At 36.4% G+C, this 24,044-nt stretch overlaps 1 protein-coding gene across 3 annotated transcripts in view; it reads right to left on the bottom strand.

The window, feature by feature from the left end:
• Positions 1–19,402, bottom strand: part of LOC149574826 (glycine-rich protein) — a 164,836-nt gene extending 145,434 nt beyond the window's left edge. For 2 of the 3 annotated variants that reach the window (XR_016360101.1, XM_089814665.1), the window contains exon 1: positions 18,417–19,356. Coding sequence is in view for 2 of the 3 variants with exons in the window: in XM_089814665.1 (XP_089670791.1) it covers positions 18,417–18,783 (367 nt within the window). In the remaining variant the exon portion in view is untranslated. Of the gene's footprint in view, positions 1–18,416 lie in introns of all 3 variants that reach the window. The other variant, XM_089814664.1, reaches the window with a different exon arrangement.
• Positions 19,403–24,044: the final 4,642 nt, after the last annotated feature.

Raw genomic sequence — 24,044 nt, 5'->3', positions numbered from 1 at the left:
GCAATTGCTGGTTACACATGTATTTCGCAATATCACACTCCTGCTAACTTCGCAAATGAAGTTCTTTACTTATACCAAACATATTGGTAAATTCTTCCTTAGTCAGCTCACATATCATTCTTAGAGTCGGCTCATCAAAAAATAATATTTAAAAGAATTATTCAAGTCGTTTATCATATTTTGCTGGCATGCTCTGTTCTGCACTGTATTACCACTGCATCACTGTTTCCTTCATAACTTGAACTCGGTTGATCGTACGGACATGCGCACTGGTATGCATCATCAGTATGACATCATCCATCTCTGGTTAACTGCGCAAGAGAATATTCCAATAGAATATTCCGCTATCAACAAATCTGTCATGTTGTTGTAACACTATCTAATACTTAAACAATTTTCCTTCACGAACAATCATGAGTAATCTGCAAAACGAATATGTTGCCATAAATGACAACCATATAACTTACCTTATCTAATTGATCAGTCATATTACCAACAATCTCCCCTTTGGCATTGATGGCAACATTTTGAGAAAATTGGCTAAGTCCCAAACATGCTGTCATACCAATCAAAATAAATAAGCATAACACAAGAAAACATTGTATTCATGTTTTGAAAGGATTACATCCCTTATAACTCTGATTACAAAGCTTTCTTAAAGAAAAACTTACTACTATACTTCAAGATATAACTATCAATTACACTTTTCCTTATTTCTCCCCCTTACAATTACAATTTTCCATGTTTCTCTCCCTTTGACATCAATGACAAAGGTACCAATAAAAGGAAAAGAGAAAGAAATGTCAAAAAATGGTAGCTACATCAAAACTTGGAGAAACAATTACTGAAATCATTTCTCAACTACGCAAAGTGTTTCTTCCAACTATCTTTCAGTGCATCAGATAGACTGATTAGCGCACATAAGGGATATGCGGCTAACTCTGCTGCATTCAAAATCTGTAGCCACAAATTTTTCATTTGAGGTCTTTGCTGCCAGGCATTCCTCCAACTAATTTTCTAGCAGTGTTACCTGTGGTGATAAGTGATCTCTCAAAAGAGTGAATCTTTTCAGAACTTTCTCTTTCTCTGCTTGTAAATCCCTGATGCTATTATGAAGTGCTTTCATTGTATGTTCAATGGTATCTAACTTCTGATTTTGTTTCAGAAAGTTGTTAACGAGCGTTTGAAGCTCAATTACCTTTTCTTTGATTTGATCATCAAAACTTTGAAGATGGATGTATGCCAAGTTGCACTTAGCATAAGCCTGTTTTCCTTCTTCTATACTCTGTCTTAATGCCTTAATGCATACATTCAAAGTTTTTATATCATTCCTTATATTAGTGCACATGGTATTAAGGAGTTTACCATCATGCTTCGTTCGGGCTTGAATTGTAGCCACATTAGAGAGTGTTGAGAACTCATTATCAAAAGCTTTACATCAGCAGGCGTGTCAATAGGGCTTACTGTCTTTTCCATTCTGTCCAGAACTAAAGTCAAAGTCTTTTCAATAGACTTGACTAATTTCTTCTTCTCAAGAAATTTACTCAGAGAAGATATGAGATTTTGTGCTTCATTTGACTGAACTGTTGCTGTTGTGACCCCTGTTGCTTGAGTAGGTGGTGTAGAGGGTGTGGTTGTTGTTGCTGCTAAGGGCACTCTTGAAGTAGCTACTTCAATGCTAGATTCAGCTTTCTTCGCAGATGGTGCATCTTCTTTCTTTGGCTCCTGATCTTCTTCTTCATCAGATGAGCTGCTATAATCCACAATATTTTCAACAATGTTGGCACCAATATCTTTGAATGGGTCCTCATTTCTATCAACTGTCACATTGGTGTTATCTACTTGCATAGATTCAGTACCAATGGTGATATGTGGTGAATCACTGGAAATTGGTTGCTCAAAACTGTGAGGTGGACTGACTGTTGTAGGACTTGCTTCATTCGTCTGTGCACACTCCTCAGACTCCTTAGGCATAGAGCTTGCCTTCTTTGGCTGCACACTCTATTCTAACATAGGGCTTGTCATTTCTAGCTGCGCACTCTTTTCTGACATAGGTTTTGTCATTTCTGGCTGCGCACTTTTCCTTGGCATAGTAGTCATGCATGTGACTATTGCCTTTTCAATTTCCACATTTACTTCTTCATAATTCCCTCCCATGAGGAGAATGGATCTCTTTTTGTTCCTTAATAGTGGTGCTACACCTTTCAGAATTTCTATTATTTCTTCCTCGGTATTTACAATGCATAGCTTTTTCACCATATTAATTCTTATTTGCTTATCTTCCTCTATCACTCTGCCTTTTTTGTTTAACAGTCTATTGTACAGATCTTCTAGTATCTGACCTCTTATACTATCAAACCTTTTGTCTTTAAGAATCATATTCCTAACTACAGCATTCTCTAACTGTCTCCTATCCATATTATTGTACAAATCATAGTACTTATTTAATTACACAATTATTATCATTAATTATTTGCATGTTAAGATCCTCTAACTTGGGTTTCCATGCCTTTCGTCCGGCTGAGGTCTTTGCTTCCTGATCAGCTAGCTCTACTGGTCTGTCACCAATTTCTTCTTCAGATTCAGAAGAACTAATCTACAAGGTTCTTCTCTTCTTGCTTGGACCACTTGTAGTCTACTTGACTCTTTTCTTAGGAGGGGTGGTCTTTTCCAGTCTTGTAGACTTCCTAGGTGTTGGCGCTTCCTCAGTCTTCATTGGATTCTTTGCAAGTTGTTGCTGCGCAACTGTTGCATATGGCACAGTGGGTGCTTGCGCACTTGTCTAGGCAACTGTGACCTCTTCAGTAGGTCCGGCCACTACAATGGGTGTAGGGGTCAATAGCTCAAATTGGCCAAGCCTTCATTTCCATGGCTATATCTTTCACTTCATCAAATTCCTTTCTTGTCATTCCTAATTCCTCCAGAATAGAATCAATCACCTTTTCCACCTTCTTCTTAGAGTCCTTGATTATCTGACTTGTTTTAACTTCATTCATCTTTTCAATATATGTCCCCCATCTAGGACATTCAGAATCAACTTCCAAGTGAAGGATTATCTACGCATACCCTTCAATCAACTCCTCACTCATTTCATAACCCATAGGTTCAATGAATTTAACTCGAGGAACTACTGCCTCCATACAAGTGAAATCAATTTCTACCATGAAGCATAGTTCATCCTTGTATTTTTCCACTAGTGCAAGAGGTATTCTATACCTTTGTTTCATTTTTGCTTGGAAAGATCTCATTACTCTGTCAATATCACTATCTCTAATTGGTTCATGTCTGACTCTGTATGCACGAGTGATTGTTTGCATTGCACACTCACTTCCATCCCAATTCATGATACTTGGGAACTTCTTAGTTTCATAGAAGAATATGTAAGTCAGTAGGGATTCAAACCTAAAGACTACGCTCCTAGACTTCATGATTCTTGATATATTATCCAACAACTGTGTTCGGATAATGTCACATAGATTAACATCTTCGCCTTTTACTGCCAAGTAGGCTGCATGAAGGAATCCTGTAGGTATTAAATTATCCTAGATCCATGATTGAATTTGTATCCCAAAATTGTGCAAATCAGTCTTACTCCATCATCCTAAATGATGTTGACCTTCATATTTCTGCCATCAAAATATATGTTGAGATTTGCCTCAACTATCTTGCGCACATTCTTAATGTTGACTGGATTGCATCCTCCATTGTTTAAACCTGTGACCTTGTGAATTAGGTCATTATCAATATATATGATAGAATCTCCTAGCCATTTGAAGATCATGATGTACTCTACTTAGAATTATCCTTGTCCATTCATGATTGTCAAAGTCCATGTAGAACATATGCTTAACTAGGTTAAGTCGTTCTAGGTATCCATTTTCAGGTTTCAGTGACAAATCATTTATGCACATTTTCTCCAATTCCTTATGAATTTTTGTATCACCTACGCTTTCAATTTTGCAATGAATATAACCTCTTATATCCTCAACATAAAGAACATTTTTTGGAACTTGCAAAAATGCTCCAATGGGATCATCCAGCAAAGAAACAAATGGGTGTTTCTTGAAACTGTATCTAGGTCTATTGCTCACATTGAAAACTTCTTGTCTTGCCATTTCTAAGAAATTATGCTCAACAAATTCAAAAAATACCTTAACTTCGCGTGTTAGGGTTTCCAGTCAAGTTCGTGTGTCTGCAAACCTCTTTAACTCTTCAAATCTTGCTTCGATCTTGCACTTAGATTTAGCACAAACAAATGATGTTTGCAAATCAAATTGCGTCCTTTAAATCTTTTGCAATCTGTACTTCGCATTAAATGCATATCCGCCACTTGTTCTGTATATTGTCTTTGTATAACAAAGAGTTTATTCTTCTTATATATCATTATCCTGATCATATTAAGCAATGCGCACTTAGCTATAGACTTTTCTCAATGTCTAGTACATATTGTCAACTACGCAACCTATGATATTCTCTCTAACATCAGTTATCAATAACTAACGCTCTGTTCCACTGAGAATGCTTAATTCTAGTAGGATGAGTCACAAACAATGAGTGACTTTACTGTCTTGTTAGGTACATTAGGATGAGCTTCTCCCTGAACTATGTGAGAACTTTCTAGTTCTTTTACCTTTACAAATGATTCCTTTAATTCTTCTATCATTTCATCCTTTAGGATGTCATTATTCCTTCTATTGTTCCTTCTGTAATTCTGATTTTTGTTTAAGTTTCTTCTATCCATTCTACAGAACTTTGTTGTGTGTCCAAAGTTGTTATTACACAATTGGCATATTGGTACATTCCTTCTTTGTTCATTCTACTGGTCGTAAAGTGCTCTGCAATTCCTTGCAATGTGTTCGAGATTGTTGCATCTGTAACAAACAATTTGTCTTCTTTCTCCACTTTCATTGCTATGAGATCTTCTTTTATTTCCTACATGGTTAGTGTTCCTAAACATTCTACTATTTGTATTATTATTACTATCAAATTTAAGTTTCTTACAATCTACTACATAATGTCCATATCCATGACAATTATGACAATAAAAATTTGAAATAGGTTTGAAAGACTTACCTTTGCAATCGTCTTCAGTGTGTTCAAATTCATCACACCAGGCATGAGATTCCTTTCTTTTATTGAGCTCATCTTGATTAGATTCTTTAGCTTTCTCAAAGTGAGTAACATTCTCTTTGTCTTTAGATGTATCATCGGTTTTGCTTAGGTCCTTCTTGACTTCAAGAGTATCAAGTTCTTTTCTCTCAATAGATATCTTGGCGAATTGTCCAAGAAAGAATCCAAGTCCAGTTTTTTCATAACTGGATCTTTGTACAGATATTTGTTCTTCAATCTTTTTACTACTAGTATATAATTTCTCAAGTTGTTGTTTGATTTGCACCAACTCACCTTTCACAATAGTGTTGTATTTTTCTAATTCTGCATGTTCTAACTTGATAGATTCCAATTCAGATGTTACCTTGCTTAACTGGGATCTTAGATCTGCATTTTCAGCTTTTATTTCAGAGTCATTCTTTCCTCCATTTTTCTTAAGACTTAACTTGACTTCAACTATCTCTAACTCATGTTTTAGGATCCAATTTTCTTTCTTTAGATCTTCAATATCATCATCACTGGTTTGCTTACTAGGTCCTTTTTGCTTCAAATCATCTATCTTGTACTTTAGTTCACCAATGTAAGCTTTTACATCTTTGTATCTATCTTTAAGGCCATCTCTTTCATTAGTAAAGAGATCAATTTGTTCAAGAGCTTCTTCAAGATTCTTCTTTAAGTGTTCCATATCCATAGGGATCTTATTCAAGTGGTTAAGTCTCTTCTGAATAAGTAAGCTCTGATACCAATTGTTAGAAATAGATAATACTGAGAGGGGGGATGAATCAGTATTTTCAATCTTTTTGCCCACAATTGAATTTTATTAATTACTTTTCCACATGCATATAAGAGAGAACCAATAGTGCATAACAAAATAAACAACCATACAAGAGGAGAATTCATAACACCATATTTTGTTAACTAGGGAAACCTTGGCCAAGGGAAAACCCCGGTGGGGATGGAACTCACAAGATGATTCACTATATAAAGGATCCGGTTAAGGATATTGACCTTGTTAGGAGTCTATTAAGTATGTATAGTGTCTCGAGTCCCTGTTAGGAGACTAGGCCTTGTTAGAAGCCTCAACCCCATTAGGAGTTGCTTCAACCCTATTAGGAGTTGGTAGATCATATACAAATGTGTGCAAGAAGAGCCCACTGCCCTAACATGCAACTATACAATAAGTTCTTCAAGAAATAAGTATACATACAATACTGAAATGCTTGTTGTACTTCGCAAATCTTCTGATCGTCAATTCTTCATACAAAGAGTGACTGTGCACATATCAATCTGCATCATATCTCGCATGACCTTGCTTAGTAACATAAATCATAACATCGCATTCATTTGTCACTTGTATTTCACAATATTCGCATTACTTCGCAATTGTTGTTTACACATGTATTTCACAATATCACACTCCTAACTTCACAAATGAAGTTCTTTACTTATACGAAACATATTGGTAAATTCTTCCTTAGTCGGCTCACATATCATTCTTAGAGTCGGCTCATCAAGAAATAATAATTAAAACAATTATTCAAGTCATTTAACATATTCTGTTGACATGCTCTGTTCTGCACTGTATTATCACTGCATCATTGTTTCCTTCATAACTTGAACTCGATTGATTGTACAGACATGCGCACTAGTATGCATCATCAGTATAACGTCATGCATCTCTGGTTAACTGCGCAATAGAATATTCCGCTATCAACAAATCTATCATACTGCTGTAACACTATCTAATACTTTGACAATTTTCCTTCGCGAATAATCATGACTAATCTACAAAACAAATGTGTTGCCATAAATGACAACCATATAAATTATCTTATCTAATTGATTGGTCATATTGCCAACAATTGTCCTCTAAGTTTGACAAACTTATTAGGACCAAGAGGCTTGGTGAGAATGTCTGCAGTCTGATCTGTGGTAGGAACATATTACAAGTCTATTGTTCTGTTTTCAACCAGTTGTCGTATGTAGTGACAGTGAACATCCAAATGCTTGATTCATTCATGGAAGACTAGATTTCGTGCTAGCTTGATAATGCCTTCGTTATCAACAAACAAAGTAGTTGGTCCTCCTGGTGACATCTGCATATCCCCAAGCCAAGCAACTTCACAACCTACCTTGATTGTCCCTCTATATTCAGCCTCTGTAGAGGAGAGAGAAACTACCAGCTGTGGTCCATGTGACGGCACCTGAATCAATGTACCAGGAAGACGACTTCACATGATCTGCAGGTCTTTTAACCATGACAGCATAAAACGCAAATTTCATCTACTCAGAGTGCTCTACACTGTTCTCTTTGGGTTGCGAACCTGATTGCTTAGATTGGGCAGCTAAGCATTTTTGACATTCAACCTTCATGTGACCAAACTTGTGGCAATAGTTGCATTGAATGTTCTTCTTTAGGGAGCCTTCTAAAGCTGGAGCAGAGGACTTCTACTGAGAAGACTATTGAGACTTGCCTTTATCCTTCTGCAAGGATTTAGCAACAAAGGCTTACTCTGTTGAAGTGGAGCTGGAATTGCTACCCACTGTCATTTCCATTGATCTTGGTGAAGCAAAAGTGTGTAGAGATCTGTGAACTTCATATCAACACCAGAAGACGTGATGTTCAGAGTTTCGATAAAATGCTCGTAGGACTTTGATAAACTCCAGAGAGTGATAACCACAATGTCCTCTTCGTTCATCTTGTGACCAATGACAAGCAACTGATCACAGATTTCCTAAATCCTATTCAGGTGAGCCTGGAGCAATATTCGCTCATCCATCATAATTGAAAACAGAGTGTTTTTCAAGAAGAAAGCTCTGCTTTTGTCAGAAGTCTCATGAAGATTTTTGAGATGTGTCCATATCTCGGCAGTTGTCTTGTAAGATGGAATCTGAGAGATTTGATCATTAGCTACAAATAATTTGAGAAGCATCATTGCCTCCAATCATTCATATCCCATGTGTCCGGATCGATACCAGGGCCAGTAGGACACTATATAACACCCAAAACAATTTGATCTATATTCCAATATTCAAAATTTGCTATTATCTGTTGCTTCCAAGTGCCATATTTCCAACCATTGAATTTCGAATTGCTCTCAAGCAAAATATTTGTCAGAGATGCCATGGGATGTTTTTCAATGAAAAAGCATGAAAATTTGTAGAGGCACGCACTCTAAGGCACAAAAATGAAAGACCCAGAAAATTTGACAGGTGACCCAGAAGAGGGCTCGAAATACCCAAAAAGAATATGTTGTCAGTTTCTAGATTCGCTGGCTCAAAAATCGAGGCACCCAGAATAATTGGACAACAACCTAGTTAATCTCTCGAAAAACCCACTAAGAATTTGTGATTAGAAAAAAATTGAACCCTAAAATTAGGGTTTTTGAACAAAACCTAGGTGAGCGGCTATGGAGGCAAGAAGGTACAAAAAAATGATGATTTCATGGAGAAAATGCCTGATTTTTCACAGAGGCATTTGTTGCTTGCAGAGAGGTCACAGGAGTTTGCTGAGATGTCAAGTAAACAACATAGAAAATTACCCAAATAATCAGGAAATCGCAGCAATCATAGAGAGGTCACGCCATGAGAGGTCATGCGACCTGAGAACAAAGGAAGCAAACTGTGGTGGTCAATCAGGCCCAAAACAAGTGATATGTGGTGCAATTTTTGCAGAGAGAAGGTATGTTGTTTTTTACTAGTCGCAAGCAAAAGAAAACAACCTTTGTTTTTGTTTTTATGGAAGCAATTTGTAGAGCCTCAAACCCTAGCCTAAAGAAAATTGAACAAATAATTGAAAAATTGTGACAATCATAAAGGTCACGCCATGAGAGATCATGCAACCTGAGAAAAGAGGAAGCAAACTGTGGTGGTCAATTAGGCCCAAAACAAGTGATATGTGGTGCGATTTTTGTAGGGAAGACATTTTTTTTTTCACCAGTCGCAAGCAAAAGAAAACGACCAAAAACAAGAACCTTTGTTTTTGTTTGTATGGATGCGATTTGCAAATCCTCAAACCCTAGCCAAAAAACCAAGAATGAACTGACGAATTTCTCACAAAAACAGAAACCCTAGACGGGTTGTAGAGAAATTCTTAGAAAAAAATCAAAAAAATTATGGCAAATAACTTCTAAGGAAATTATAAATTTTTTTAAAAAAATTGAAGTATTGTCTCTAATACCATATTACTAAGTATTTGGTAAAATACTTGCTTTTTTTTAACAAAGAATGAGAGGTCTATATATACCAAAGCAACGAGAATTGGAATTGGATCGGAATCGGCAAGGCTAATCGAATTGTGAATTGGCCATGGATTAGAATCAAATTGGCCACGAATCGGTAAATTTAAAAAACCCTTGAAATTTAGAGATTTTAACAATTTAAAACTTATTTCATGCACCCTTTATTGAATAACTTAAACACACTATAACATCTTCAAATAGAAGTTAACATACATAAACATGAAACATAAATGATAAATGATAAATCCATCACATATGTAACTACGTCACACATAAAAGGTAAATTGTAGCTAAAGTAAATAGAAATCATAGGATCATAATAAGTCAAATCATAGAATGTATGTAAGATCCATACATGTGATTCACTAGTCAACCTCTGGACATGATAATTTAATTTAGTGATGATGGAAAGTTCATGGCCGATTTTTCACAATTCACAAAGGTGATTCATGCGATTTTTTGCATGAATGGCATGTCATTCATGCCATAAAATAGCTGATCTGATTCACCGGTCCAAAAAAAATTGGCAACCATGAATCGAATCACCAAACCGGCGATTTCACGACGATTCTTGTTACTATGATATTATATACAAAAGATCAAAGCAATGTTTTCTTAGGAAACGATCGTAAAGAACATAAATATTCTATTCTAGCTAAAAGAAAGCTAACAGATAACTACAACTAACTAAATATTAGAAAAATTCTAATATTTACAACAAATTACAAATAGATTACCATTAACTAACAATAGATGCTTATCTATTATCGTAATACACTTTGTATTGTAATCGTTTTCATATAATATTTTTGTACTATTCTCATTTCAGATAATATTTGTTTTCCATTGTTTCAGTTTATATATTTATTTTCATATAAGTTTTTTTTTTCATTTTATAGTATTTCATGTTGAATTAAATTTCACTTATACCTATATATGTGTGTGTATAACTATGTGTGTGTGTGTGTGTGCGCGTGTGTAAATCTTAATATAAATATTTTACATTGTAATATAATTTAATATTGTTTTGTTTTGTATCCTAGATAAATATTTAACTGAAGATTATAATATGAGAAGTATGAATGTAGAGATTAAAATAGTGAATATAGTTTTTTTCAAATATAAGCAAAAACAATTTAGTTTCTAAAATTTTCTAAAAAAACTGGTCTTTCTAAACCATGTTTCTTCTGCTGCATCGAACTTTCTATCCCACAAAATGAAGAAAAGCCAATTTGTGTTTTGAACAACAAATTCTTCATTTGTGTATACCCAAAAAAATTGAAATATTTTCTTTTCTAGTTTAATCTGAAATCCAGATGTTACAAAATTGTCGAAATGAAATCCAGATATATGATGTTAACTTTTCTAAGTTTGTTTTTAATAATTGTCAATATCTTTATATCGATATTTTAAAGTTCTTGTGCGTACCAATGTATACTTTAATACTACCCTATTATTTCCCTTATACAATTTCAGAATTTTTTGGTGTTTTCTGATAGTTTAAAAAATAAACAAATTCAAACAGGCTAAGAACAACTAAACCTTGCAATGTAAACGTTGCTCAATCAAGCTAGAAATTTAACCAACGCCCTCAAATAACTGTAAATAGCACTCAGTTACAATATGTGTATTTGTAGGTGATTTTCCAATTATCGTTATTAACCAGCATTGGTTAACTTTCCCTTTATTATGATGATATTTATTTTGTCTTCAATCTAGTTATGTGGAATTATTTTGAACCTTTGAACAATAAGGAAACATACACATTGAGTTTAGCCAAAACACAACTTCTAAATCAAAATGTTGAACGATTGGATTAAAACATTTTTTAAGATTTGCCTCTTGATCACAATGTCATGTTTGAAAGACTTTGCGTCGACACATTCCACACGAATGTTGCTAGCACGCAAGTTAGATGCAATTGGTGTAAAAGGGAAATCAATGGTGGAATTTACCACTTCAAATGGCATTTGGCAAAAGAAGTGTGAAATAACACCACCATATGCACTTTATCCCCTGCAAATGTCACATACCAAGGCCAAAAAGGCGAGAACTGGGGTTGAAGTAGCTTTTATTCTATAGATGTTAGGAAGAACGGATTGGATGAGGAAGATGGTACACAAGGGAGTTTTAGGTCATCTAGAATGTAATGTCCCCTTTTTAGCATTCATAGCATGATGTTGTCGTTAGCCTATTTCCCCACGGTCCCGTAGGCTAACCAAGACATTAAAAGGACTTAGAGGCCATTTGGCCTAGATAGTTTCAGTTGCAGGTCTTTCTGAGGGGTTTTGAGACAACTTTGAGTATACTAACTATTTATAGTAAGTCATCTTGGATATGGTCAGACATCCAATGGCAGCGGTATGTCGATGGTAATTGTTTAAAATCGACAAGAAGACTTGTTTATCATTAATAAAATTTGTTATGAATTGATAAAGCTATTTTATAAAGTTAAATTTAAATATTTAACTTTATTAATGCATAAACTATAGTTTGTGGGAAATATTTAAATTAAAAGAATCCCCTTTATTTTATAACACATTGGAGACATAAGTTACATAAAAGGGAGTGATGTTTTATCCCACATTGAGAAAACGAAGGATGGAGCCCTTGTGAGAACACTATAAAAAAAATGGAAGAGCTTCTTTTAGGCATGCTTGGAAATATCAAAGAAATTGGGAAATTTTCTGGAGATTATGTCTCAATAATTTGAAGGACGAAATCCCTTCAAGCTGGAAATTTTGACGCCATTGAAAGATATGGTCTTGAAATTTAACATGGTAGCAATCTGAAAAAGCAGATACGAAAAAGCAGTCCGAAAAAGCGGAACCGAAAAAGCAAGCTGAAAAAAGTAGTCCGAAAAGCAAAACCGAAAAAGCAGAATCGAAAAAGCAGGCCGAAAAAGCAAGCCGAAAAAGCAGTCCGAAAAAGCAAGGCTGAAAAAGTAGAATCGAAAAAGCAAGTGGAAAAAGCAGATCGGAAAAAAGCAAAGCAGAAGGGGCAACATTGAAGAAAATTATTACAGCCATATACAACAAGGTTCCTTTGTTAGTATTGCTTTTTTTAGGTGTGATAAGTTTCAGTTGTAGGTGTGCATTATACCAGCATTATCATTTTTTGTAATCCATGTAAATGCCAAAAAAGTCTTGGCCATATTTCATGAGCATTGGAAATTTCATTGCAATTAAAGAGATAATAGTTGCTGGTGTCATTTGAGCAATTCAATATTATTATTTATCAGCTAGTTAGTTTGCATACTAACTGTTTGTAGAAATGTCAGTTGGTTGTAGGTGTTCATTTCTCATGCTGAGATCATATATATGCATTGAATATTGTCAAAATAAGTTGCACATTCATGTTAGGTCATTGTGTAGTCCATTTTGAGTCTTCTAGCACAAGATTCTCATTGATGCAAATTGAAGAAAGAGTCATTTGAAGCTAGCTGAAATACTATATCAGCCATACGTCCCTTGCATGTGAATTGTTTGATGAAATTCTTTGAGCTTTCATCAGCATTTTTTGAGGGCAGATTTGAGGAGGGTTATTACAGTGGTATCAGAGCTTGCTTGCAAAGTGTTTGACAAAATGTCAAACAATTGAAGTATAAAGATTTTTGGTGTTTGAAGAAGTTATAACTTGTTGGGGTCATTATAGTGGTATCAGAGCTTGCTTGCAAAGTGTTTGACGAGATGTCAAACAACTGAAGTATAAAGATTTTTGGTGTTTGAAGAAGTTATAACCTATTGGGGTTATTACATAGAATAATACCTACTTCTACAGCACAAGGCCCAAAACACAGGTGGAGGGAACATGAATGAATTCTTCGCACCTTGTACTACACCAAGATCAAAAACCACTTTGGAGTGTACAAGGTGGAGGAAAAATGTTCATGAACAAGCAAAGATGGCAATTTAAAATTTTGGGTTCTTCTTTAGCTTTGCATTCCGATCTAGCTATTATGGATGTCATTGCAACTGCAAGACTCGGGTTTCAAACCCCATCTTACAAGACATTGGGGTTTGGTATGCTCAATGAGGCAGTAATGTCAAGATGATGTTCAATTGCATCGATTAGAGTGAGCTAATTCTACACCATCATGTCAAATGGATGAATAAATAGAAGGAACCAAGCCCTCATCAGCTTCCTCGATTCTTGTGATATTGGCATCATATTTCTAAAATTCATGGATTCATCAGATATAATGAAATTTGCAACTCCATTGTTCAAAATGTATGACTCAGTAGTCATATTGCTGCTGGGAGAATCCTGACAAACAAATAACCCTCTATGTCTTATACCCCATGTGAAGCACATTGCCTTGATCTAATCCTAGAAGACATTGGAAAAACTGAATGGATTAAGAAGGCATTGCAAAAGCCTCGCACCTTTACCAAATTTATCTACAATCACATGAGAGTATTGACTATGGCGGACCATTTGACAGGGGACAAGGAACTAGTTCGATCAGAGGTAAAAAGGTTTGCAAGACACTTCCTTGCACTACAAACTCTAGTTCAACAAAAAAAGAACTTGAGGCATATGTCAGTTTCAGTCGAGCGGATGGAATCTGACTTCACAAATCAGACATATGGCACCACAGTGGCAGAGTAAATGTGTTCTATCAATTCTTGGGATGCAGTTAAACAAGTTGTACAATTTTCAAATCTTCTAGTAAAAGTCATGAGACTAGTGGATGGGGATAGATCCTCAATGGGATATTTGTATGCAGCCATGCATAGGGCCAAGGAGGTGATAAAGGGTATGTTGAAAACTAACGAGGATAGGTATATGCCGTTATGGGACATAATTGATAAGAGATGGGATGAACAGATGCACTTTGCTCTCCATGTTGTTGGATACTTTTTCAATCCATAGTTGTTCTACAACACGGAGTTTAAACTTATTGACGCTAAGATCACACAAGTTTTGTTCAAGTGTGTGAAAAAAATGTTTTCGACCAAAAAGCAATTAAATGAAGCTATGTCAGGGTTGTGAATAAATATGCAAGCACAGGGTATTCTCTCATATAGGACTGCCAAGGAAGGCAGAAAGACCTTCCAAATAGGTAAACTCTAAAAACTTTTGATAGTCCATTTACTTTGTCGACATGATCATTAGATTTGTAAAGATATTTAGATATTCTTACATGATATCCTCTCCCCATAATGTATTTTTCATCACAAAGGTGGGATCTGTAAAGATTTGCAGATATTCTTACATGCTATCATCTCCCCGTAATATGTTTTTCAGCACAATGGTTGGATTTTTTTTTGTAATGAATGCAAAATCTTGGATGGTGATATGCATTTTGACCCAGCCATACAACTCATCCACTTGTGAGAGTAACTGGAATGTTTTTAACACACAAACATTCCAAGAAACGCAACTGTCTCACACAAAAACAGATGAATTACTTGGTGTTTTTTCACCACAACCTCCGCTTGATGCTAAAAAAAGTACAAGGTAGGAGTTTTAATAAATTGCACTCAATTGAAGTTGTATTCATTGTGTTTTTCATTTGCACAGAAAAGACTAATTTCTAAATGAAAGAATAGGAATTACTGAGGACTCCTCCCTAATTGACCTTGATAATATTGATCCAAACTTTGAGTGGGCCGATGGGTGTACTGATGATGAAGTTGATGATTATGTTCCTGAGACTAAAAATTTTTAAGTCATGGAAATGGTCAACTTTCTGACTCGTATTGTTCAAGGAATTAGGACAAGCACTTTCCAAGGAGAACAGCATCAAGCCTCTTGCCCCCCAGCATGTCATTGGCTACATTTGATTTTTTGGAACTTTATACTTGACTTAAAAGTTGACTTTGTACAAAGGCATAAACTATATTGTATTTACATTTTAACATCTCTCTCCATCTAGTTATTTTTATGCAGTTGTAGTATGTTTTATGCAATGTAATCCGTGATATGAATATAAAACAGCAAAAATTTGTTTTCTTAAATTAATGGGTTGAACTCTACATTTGGTTTGCTCTCAATATGTCTAAGCTATGGAAAGATCCTTTGAGTTTTGTTTTTTGCAAAAGTACTTTTTGACTGTTATTCTTCACTTTTTGCATTTTTTTGTAAATCCCATTTTTGCCAACTTATTCCCCACAGACTAGTGCTGCTATGCTTAATACAAACCTAGCCAACTCCTTTGTCACTCAATATAGCCCTTTACGAAAATAGGTTAGTTTATAGGGAGAGGCGGGTGTAAATCTTCACAAGGCAGGTAAATCCCAAGATGGGTAAGGTATCTCTAAAACATTGAGGGAAAAGTCCCAAGATGGGTATGAACATGACACCGGAAACCTTGAGGGAGCCTGCTTGCAGGTGGTCCCCAAACGCACAATCCAAGCCCTGCTTGAGAGTTTTTGTGCAAATCAAGTAAAGTCTCACTAGGGAACATTAAAACATAATCAGAATTTTTCTTGGAACCATGATTACAATTAAAGAGGACAAAAGATTTTGTAGCAGAAGGCTCCTGTTTCCATACCAGAGAACCAAAAATCACAGTGAGTCATCCGGTTTAGGCGATTCAATTTGGCCTAGGCGATTTTTTCTAACCTGGTGAATCGGATCGGCGATTTCTGGCCATGAATTGCCATGAATCGGCTTCAAAAACTAGTCAGCCCAATTGGGCAACTTAAAAACATATAAAAATACAACTTTTTTTAATGATTTTTTTTTTCACATTTCTCTTTCTTATAACCCTAAAAGGCCTTTTATTTGTTGAGTATGCCAAAAAGAGAGGAAAAGTGAGAGATAGACTTGAGCTAGAGCTAGAGTAGATAGACTTGTTTTTTTCATTTTGCTCACAGATAGACATACGTTTCATGGATCTTCATCTTACATACATTTATGATTTGGATGTCACTGGTTTTATGGATCTTCATCTTACATGCATCTATGATTTGACAACATTTATAATTTTATATGTCTCTGTCATACAATCCTAGGTTTTCTATTTACTTCAGCTACAAATTACAATTTACATTTTACGTATGTCATGGATTTATCATTTATGTAATTTGTTTATGTATGTTAGCTTTAATTTGATGATGCTATAGGTGTTTAAGTTATATTCAATAAAGGGTGCATGAAATGAGTTTTAAATCGTTAAAATCTCTAAATTTCAAGGGTTTTTTCATTTTGCCGATTTGTAGCCAATTCATGGGTGATTCATAGATGATTCACGAGTCAAGGAGGCCTTGCCGATTCCGAGTTCCAGTTCTTTGATTCATACTCGTCATTGGTTGACAGAATTGCAAGTTTAGGCTAAATTTGCAAAGCAAAAACTTGTCTAGTGTGGGAAAACAAGATTTTCCACCAATATCATTACTTCGTAAAGGGATTTAGGATAAATGGCAAGTTTGAAAAAACAGTCAATAGCAGACACTGTAATATTTAACCTTTCCAGAGAAAATAACCCTTAATGTATTTAAAGCATTGAATTAGATATTCTGTTTAACATGAAGATCAATATCATCCTGTAAGCCTGTGATCCACTTCTCCCCTTTTTGAAAATGTTGATTGCAATAGACCCTGTAAGAATTTTGTTTATAAAAGCATGGGCAAAGCAGTGGAAGATATGAAAAAAAAAATCTTTAAGACAATCACAAGAAACTAGGGCATATTCTGCAAATTGCAGACCATCATAAAAGCATTTTAATTTTTAAATCATACTTTGAACTACATCCACAAGTATCCAGTGGAGGTGGTGGAATCAAGTGTGAGGGTTGGTGGTGGCTCAGAGGTAGGGTAAGGCAACACTCTCAAGTTCAAGAATCCCATGGGCTAATCAGTGAAAGCAAATCATGATAACAATTAGAGAGCTCATCATTAAATGAATGAACAGGATCTTGCACCTGAATAGAAAGCACAGTATGCATGGCATTGTATTAACTTTGTACATGAGAAGAGTGCAGAATATCATAAGTGGCTATGTGATCCTCACAGGATATTGTGGGATAACTGTTTTCTCTAGTCAAATATACCTTAAGTGTTACGAGTGAATTCCCAGAACAAGTGGCTGAGCTGCATAAAGGATGTCGTTCTGTATATGGATATCTCTACTTGGATAGGGCAGAGTTAGGAGGGAAGGGATGGTATGACTGACATATTATGCAGAGAATATGAACCTTAGACAGACAGTTCTGCTCTCCTCAGCCATAACAGAAATTGCGTATAAGTTGCAGAGAATAAAGGAACTGTATGCAAGATGAAACAGTTGCTCATACACTAGTGGTTCTTCATCTCCAAACAGTTCTAAATAGTATAATCAAGAAATAACAGTCCGTCCTGGCAGCTCCACCCCACAAGCACGGGATCAAGGGGTCATTGATGGTGTGAGAAATTTTATCAACAAAGAGATTCTGTAGAATTTTGATGCCTAATACAGAAGTGCTGCTGCCACCTAAAACGTAAGTATTCTGTACATTCAATAGATTGTTAATTAGACTCTGAATCAGCAGAATCCGTCATAAGGGTGATAAGGAAATAAAGGGAGGTTTATTTGACACAATGAATAAGTCGGTTTAAGTTGGTTTGTGAGAACAAAGACAATGATAAAATGAGATGACATCTTAACATTCTCACGCAACAAGAGAGAGTATTTGGCATGAGTGAAGGAAAAACTGAGAGGACTCAAACACATCAAACCACATGATAGCAGAGTTTCACTCCTCTTCCTATATTGTAAAGGCTTGCCTTCTAAATATACAATCATTTTTTATATAATTCTGCGTCTAATACAAAACAAAAATTCTATCATCCTTGAATCAATCTAGAATATACAGCGACCCAGAGCGACGTTGGTGTGGGAACCCTGAATTCAGGCCATTATTGATCATGAATCAAATTGTTTAGCATGATTCAATATTTAAAAGTTTAAATATTTCAGTATGCCCGTCAGAGCATTCTGTGATGATTTGTCAATACTCCGCTGCGTCAATTTGAGTGAATCATCATTGCCCCATTTTTCTCAAAAACATCCGAACACAAGAATGAAGTTCTCATAGAAAGAAGAATAAAAAAGCTCAAATATTGTAAACTCGCACTTACTAGGTACAGGCAACTGGCTGTCAGACAAAGTTCGGTGGTAGTCCTCATTATCTGAGGCGAAGAGATCTTCTGCTGTATCCTCTTCCATCTCGTTTGCATTATCCGCTTCTTCATCCCCACCGCTGTCGCCACCACTGCTACTCCCACTGCTGGCACTGACACCACTGCCAGCTCCACTACCAGCAACACTTGCACCTTCACCCTTACTCCCACTACCACTGCTATCTCCGCTTGCATCATCTGATTCATGCCCATCAGAAGATGAAGATGATGATTGCTCGCTATCTTCTACTTCACTCCCTGATTGCCCCTTCTTCCGGTCATCCTCTACTTCAGATATATCCACTTCCTCGTCTGATCGATCCATATTAATGCAGTTCAACAAATTCACTAGACCTTACAAAAGAATTAAATTATGAAACGCTATAGAAGTGTTTGAGTACAATAAAATCCAAGCTAAGCAAATAACAATTTCCTTGAGCCCAGACTTGTAACTCAATATTGTACAGAAGAAAAATAAATTAAACCCACACCTAAAAACACCCCTAGAACTCGTTTCCAACAAAACATATGGAAGGAGAAATATCTGATCGATAGTATATACCCACGTGCTGAAAAAAGGCCTATTTCTTAAGTAAAACCTACAAAATCTGTTCAGGTTACTTTCCCTTTTCTGCCTTACGGAATTAAATAGGGTTTTTTTGTCCTTTATCCACCTTTGGATTGTTTGTGAATTTGAATGAACGGAAATGTTAACGTGTTAAGGTAATGCATCGGATCGAAACAATCAGAGCTGTAAGACAATCAGCGCCCGAAGAATTGATACGCGCCCAGAATGCATCCCAAGTACTATATTTTAAGGAAATAAATCGCTGAAGAAACATTAATTGCACGCTAATCATGCACTTATTTTCCTTCTTTATCTTCGAAATGTAAATATCATCTCAATTCTCGAATAAGACCCAATTCTTAGTTGTGAAACATATGACTAACATTTAGGAGGTAGGAGGAGGGTGGAGGAATTGCAAAACATATGTCCCCATATGATAGAGGAATTGCAAAACATATGTCTACATATGACTAACATTTAGGAAGTAGGAGGAGGGTAGAATATTGGGTAATATGAGGGATAAAAATATTATGTACATGGGGGACTTTAACACCCTTCTTTACCCTTTAGAAAAGTTGGGGGAACAATGACTTCCTGGATAGCATACATATTCTCTTAGATTTTATGAACACCTATGATATCATGGATGTTGAACTACAGGGTAACCCCTTCACTTGGACCAATAACAAGAAGGGTAAGGATTTTATCCAAGTGAGATTGGATAGACTCCTGATTTCAAGGGACTGGCCACACCTCATCCCCTCCTCTCTTGTTAACCTTTCAAGAACCATCTCTGACCACTCTCTGATTATGTTCAATTGGGAGAATGGTATGGTGAGTGGGCCTAAACCTTTCAAATATGAAATTATGTGGCAATCTCTCCCAGACTTAAGAAATAAGGTGGAAGAATGGTGGAACATCAGGGTGGACGGGACTGCAATGTTTAGGCTTACCCAGAAACTAGATAATGTTAGGAGGAATGTTAAGGAATGGACAAAGAGATCTTTTGGGGATAGGTTTAAAATCAAAAGAGATATTGAAGAGGAACTTAAGAGGAACTTAAGAGGCAATAAGTTGTTATGGCAGTTGGGGACGATACGAAGGCTACCACCCAAGAGGAGGAGTGTTGCAGGGGGAGGTGGAAGGAAACTATTAACAATGAGGAGGTCTTCTGGAAGCAAAGATCCTGTATTTCTTGGCTTTCTAAAGGTGACAGGAATACCTCTTTCTTCTATAGATCAGCTTCAAAACACAAAAAAAGAAACACCATTACCTCCCTTGAAGAGGAGGGAGGAAGGGCCTGGAAGGAGCAGGAGGATATGGAAAAACATGTGGTTGAGTTATTCATGGATGCCTACCAAAGGGAGGACAAGAGGAACAATGATATAATTAGGAGAAGTATGCTCAATACCATCCCAATTGTGTTGGGAAATGAGGATAATGATAAGCTAAGGAAGAAAGTCTCAAAAGAAGAGGTGATGAAAGTTGTGTTTTCTATAAAGGTCTTTAAGGCTCTGGGCCCTAATGACTTCCCACCGGCCTTCTTTCAGCATTTCTGGGAAGTCATTAAAAATGAGCTAGTTTAGGCCACTAGGGACATGACCAGAACTAGAAAAATGCTAAGAAGGATTAATGAAACCTTTATTGCTCTCGTGCCTAAGACCCAGACACCCAAAAACATAAGGGATTTTAGACCAATCAGTCTTTGCAATACCATTTATAAAGTTTTCTCCAAGGTGTTGGTCAATAGGATTAAACCTTTCCTAGAAATGGTTATCGGGGGCCCACAGAAGGGATTTGTCAGATCGACAAATTCTGGATGTTGTCATTACCACCCATGAAATCATTCACTCCATGGAAAAAAGTAGACAGCTGAGAATGATCCTCAAATCAGATATTTCAAAGGCCTATGATGGAGTCAGTTGGACCATCCTTTATGATGAATGAGAATAGGTGGGGTTTAGAAAGGACATTGTGAATGTCATAAGAAATATGGCGGAAACTGCACAATTTGAGGTGTTGCTCAATGGGACCCCTTGGGGTAACTTTCAAGCTGGCCAAGGCCTGAGACAAGGTGACCCTCTATCCCATTACCTTTTCATTATGGTGGCTAAAGTGTTCGGAAGGTCAATTTGCAAGTTGGCAGAGTCAGGCGACATAAAAGGTATCCAACCTGCTACTTCACTACCTCTTGAGGTTATACAACAATTCGTGGATGACACTTTCCTATTTGGTGAATCATCTATCCAGGAGGCTAGAGCTTGGATAAATCTACTCACTAACTATGAGGATTGTTCAAGTCAACAAATTAACCTGGTTAAAAGTAAGGTCTACTTTTTTAACACTCTTGAAGTCTTGTAGGTTAAGATAAAAAATATCTTGGGATGTCACTCTGCAATCCTCTCGGACACCTACCTGGGTCTCCCCCCAACGATCAAGGATGTTTCCACCACTTTTTGGAAAACTATTCTAGAAAGGATGCATAAAAAGCTAGTTGGGTAGAAACGTAAATATTGAGCAATGCAAGGAAATTCCAACTATTGGTGGTGGCTCTACAAGGTATACCTATCTACTTTCTTTCCATGTTCAAGATTAATCAGAGTATGGCTGAAAAACTCGAAAAACTACAAAGGAACTTCCTATGGTCTGGTACGGAGGAGAGAAATAAGTTGAACCTTCTTAATTGGGAGATTGTTTGTAAACCCAAAGAGAATGGGGGGTTAGGAATAAGAAGAATTGTTTATTTGAATAAAACTTTGCTCACCAAAATGGGGTGGAGATTGTTAGAAAACAAGACTAGGTAGGGGAGAATCATGAGGGCTAAATACCTAGCCAACACCCATTTTAGGTATAATCTCCTCAATAATGACCTCCCAAGCGGCTCTAAGGTTTGGAATAGCATCCTTAAGAATAGGTCCCTTCTGAGGAAAGAGGTGAGATGGATGGTGGGAAATGGTAAAAGAATAAGATTATGGGAGGACAATTGGTTGTGAGGGGGGGGCACTAATCTACAGCAAGTTCAGTGGCCCACAAGAACCTTTATAAAGAATGGTGGGAGAGAAGGTGGTTGACTATATTGATGTCCAAAGGAAATGGAGACGCCCATCCACTATTAATATTCATAACAAAGAGGACCCCTTGGTTAAATAATTGGAGGAACTAATAAGCTACCACAAACTCCCCTTGCATTGTCAGCCTAATAAGGTGGTTTGGGATAGGAGGACCAATGGTCAATTCTTGGTTAATTTTGCCTACCACCTTATATTTGAAAAGGATCTGACCCTCATCAGCTAGGCAAAGATTTGGAATAGTCACTTGTTGCCAAAAGTCAATTTCTTTTGATGGACAGTCATGCATGGCATGATCTTAACAACTAACAACCTAAGGAGGAGAGGCATACCAATTACTAATAGATGATATCCCTACAAGGAGAAAGAGGGAAGAATAGAGCACCTTTTTCTTGAATGCCCCTGTACTTTAAGGGTATTGTCCTACATCTGGAGCAAATTCCCATTGGAATGGGTCATGAACAAAGGAATGGAACAATCTGTGGAGAACTGAAACTGTCCCTTCTACCACCCCCGACTCAAAATCATTTCGGATATCCTCCCCCCATAAATCATCTTTAAGACAAATGTCTTATATATAATATATATTATATATGTAATATAGTATATACAATATATATTATACATTATATATTATTATAAAATAATATATTACATATATGGTTAACATATTAATATTACATATATGCCTAAAGATGAGTTATACATATGGTTATTTATATAATTAATATATTAACTAATGATGATTAATTATAGAGACATGTCTCCTTCTCTCATATTTATGAGAATAATAGGGCCTCCAAGGAAGAAGAAAGGGGGGAGAAGGTAGTGGGAGAGATATTGAGGAAGCTGGTTATGAAGAATGTTATGGTGGCCAAGTACAAGTCCCTTAGGAACCCTCGAGCATGAAGAATGGGAAATTGCTGGAAATGGGAACATTCTCCCCAACTTCTAGCACTTTGACAACTCAAAAATTTTAGCAAGAAGAAGTACCCAGTGGATCCCTCCAACAATGTCTACTGTCAAGCTCAATTTTGATGGGGCGGTGAGAAAAGGTTTGGTGGTCGCTGGTGGTGTGCTATGAAACACTAGGGGAGAAGTGTTGTTTGCCTACTCGGCGAATATGGGATAGAGATCTAATAACATGGCGGAGGTTGCTGTCTTACTTTGGGGCCTTAAATTTGTCTTGAAGATGAAGGTTAGGAAATTAACCATAGAAGGTGATTCTAAACTCATCATTGACTCTGTCCAAGGGCATGCTCAACTGGGTTGGGTGTTTCATGGCATAATGGGGGACATTTAGCAATTCTTAACGACCCTTGATCAATATGAGTTACAACACACTTTCAAGGAAGGCAAGGTAGTGGCAAATGCTATGATAGGCTTGGGATTGAATTTGATAGCCTAAAAAGCTGGATAAGTACTAAAATGCTACCAAATTACATAAATTCCCTCATAAGCAGGGAAAGGACCCCTCTAAACTATGTTTGATGATTACCCAAATTTGGAGAACTTTCTTTTTTGGTGGCTTTCCTAATAAAATGATGGTTATGATCATCTTAAATATGGCAAGACATTTAGCAAGGATTAATAATGTGGATTGCATCATGAAAAGGCGCAAAAAAAGGAGGGAAATTAATAAACCTAACTTTAAAAAAAGAGCCATCATTTTTTTGTGATATGGGATGATTATAGAAAATGTCATCATTATTATCACTGTCAGATCATTAAGGTATGATCAAATCATTTACATTCTATGTAATAATGTTTTAAGATGGCCTAAATAGTCTGGATATTTTATCTCTACGAAGAATAAGGAAAAAGCCATTTTAACCACCATACACACCAATTTTAGCCTTACTTCTATGATTTATTGGGTAGTGTCTTTCTTGCAAATGAAAATTATCAAGCTCGTGGAAAGTGATATCATTGAGGAGCAAGTTCTCAAGG

Source organism: Cupressus sempervirens, chromosome 2, assembly GCF_028749045.1.
Source record: "Cupressus sempervirens isolate cs-2001-9-10 chromosome 2, ASM2874904v1, whole genome shotgun sequence".
NCBI lineage: Eukaryota > Viridiplantae > Streptophyta > Pinopsida > Cupressales > Cupressaceae > Cupressus > Cupressus sempervirens.
The sequence above is the reverse complement of the archived record's forward strand: the minus strand, read 5'-3'. Positions and strand labels throughout refer to the sequence as shown.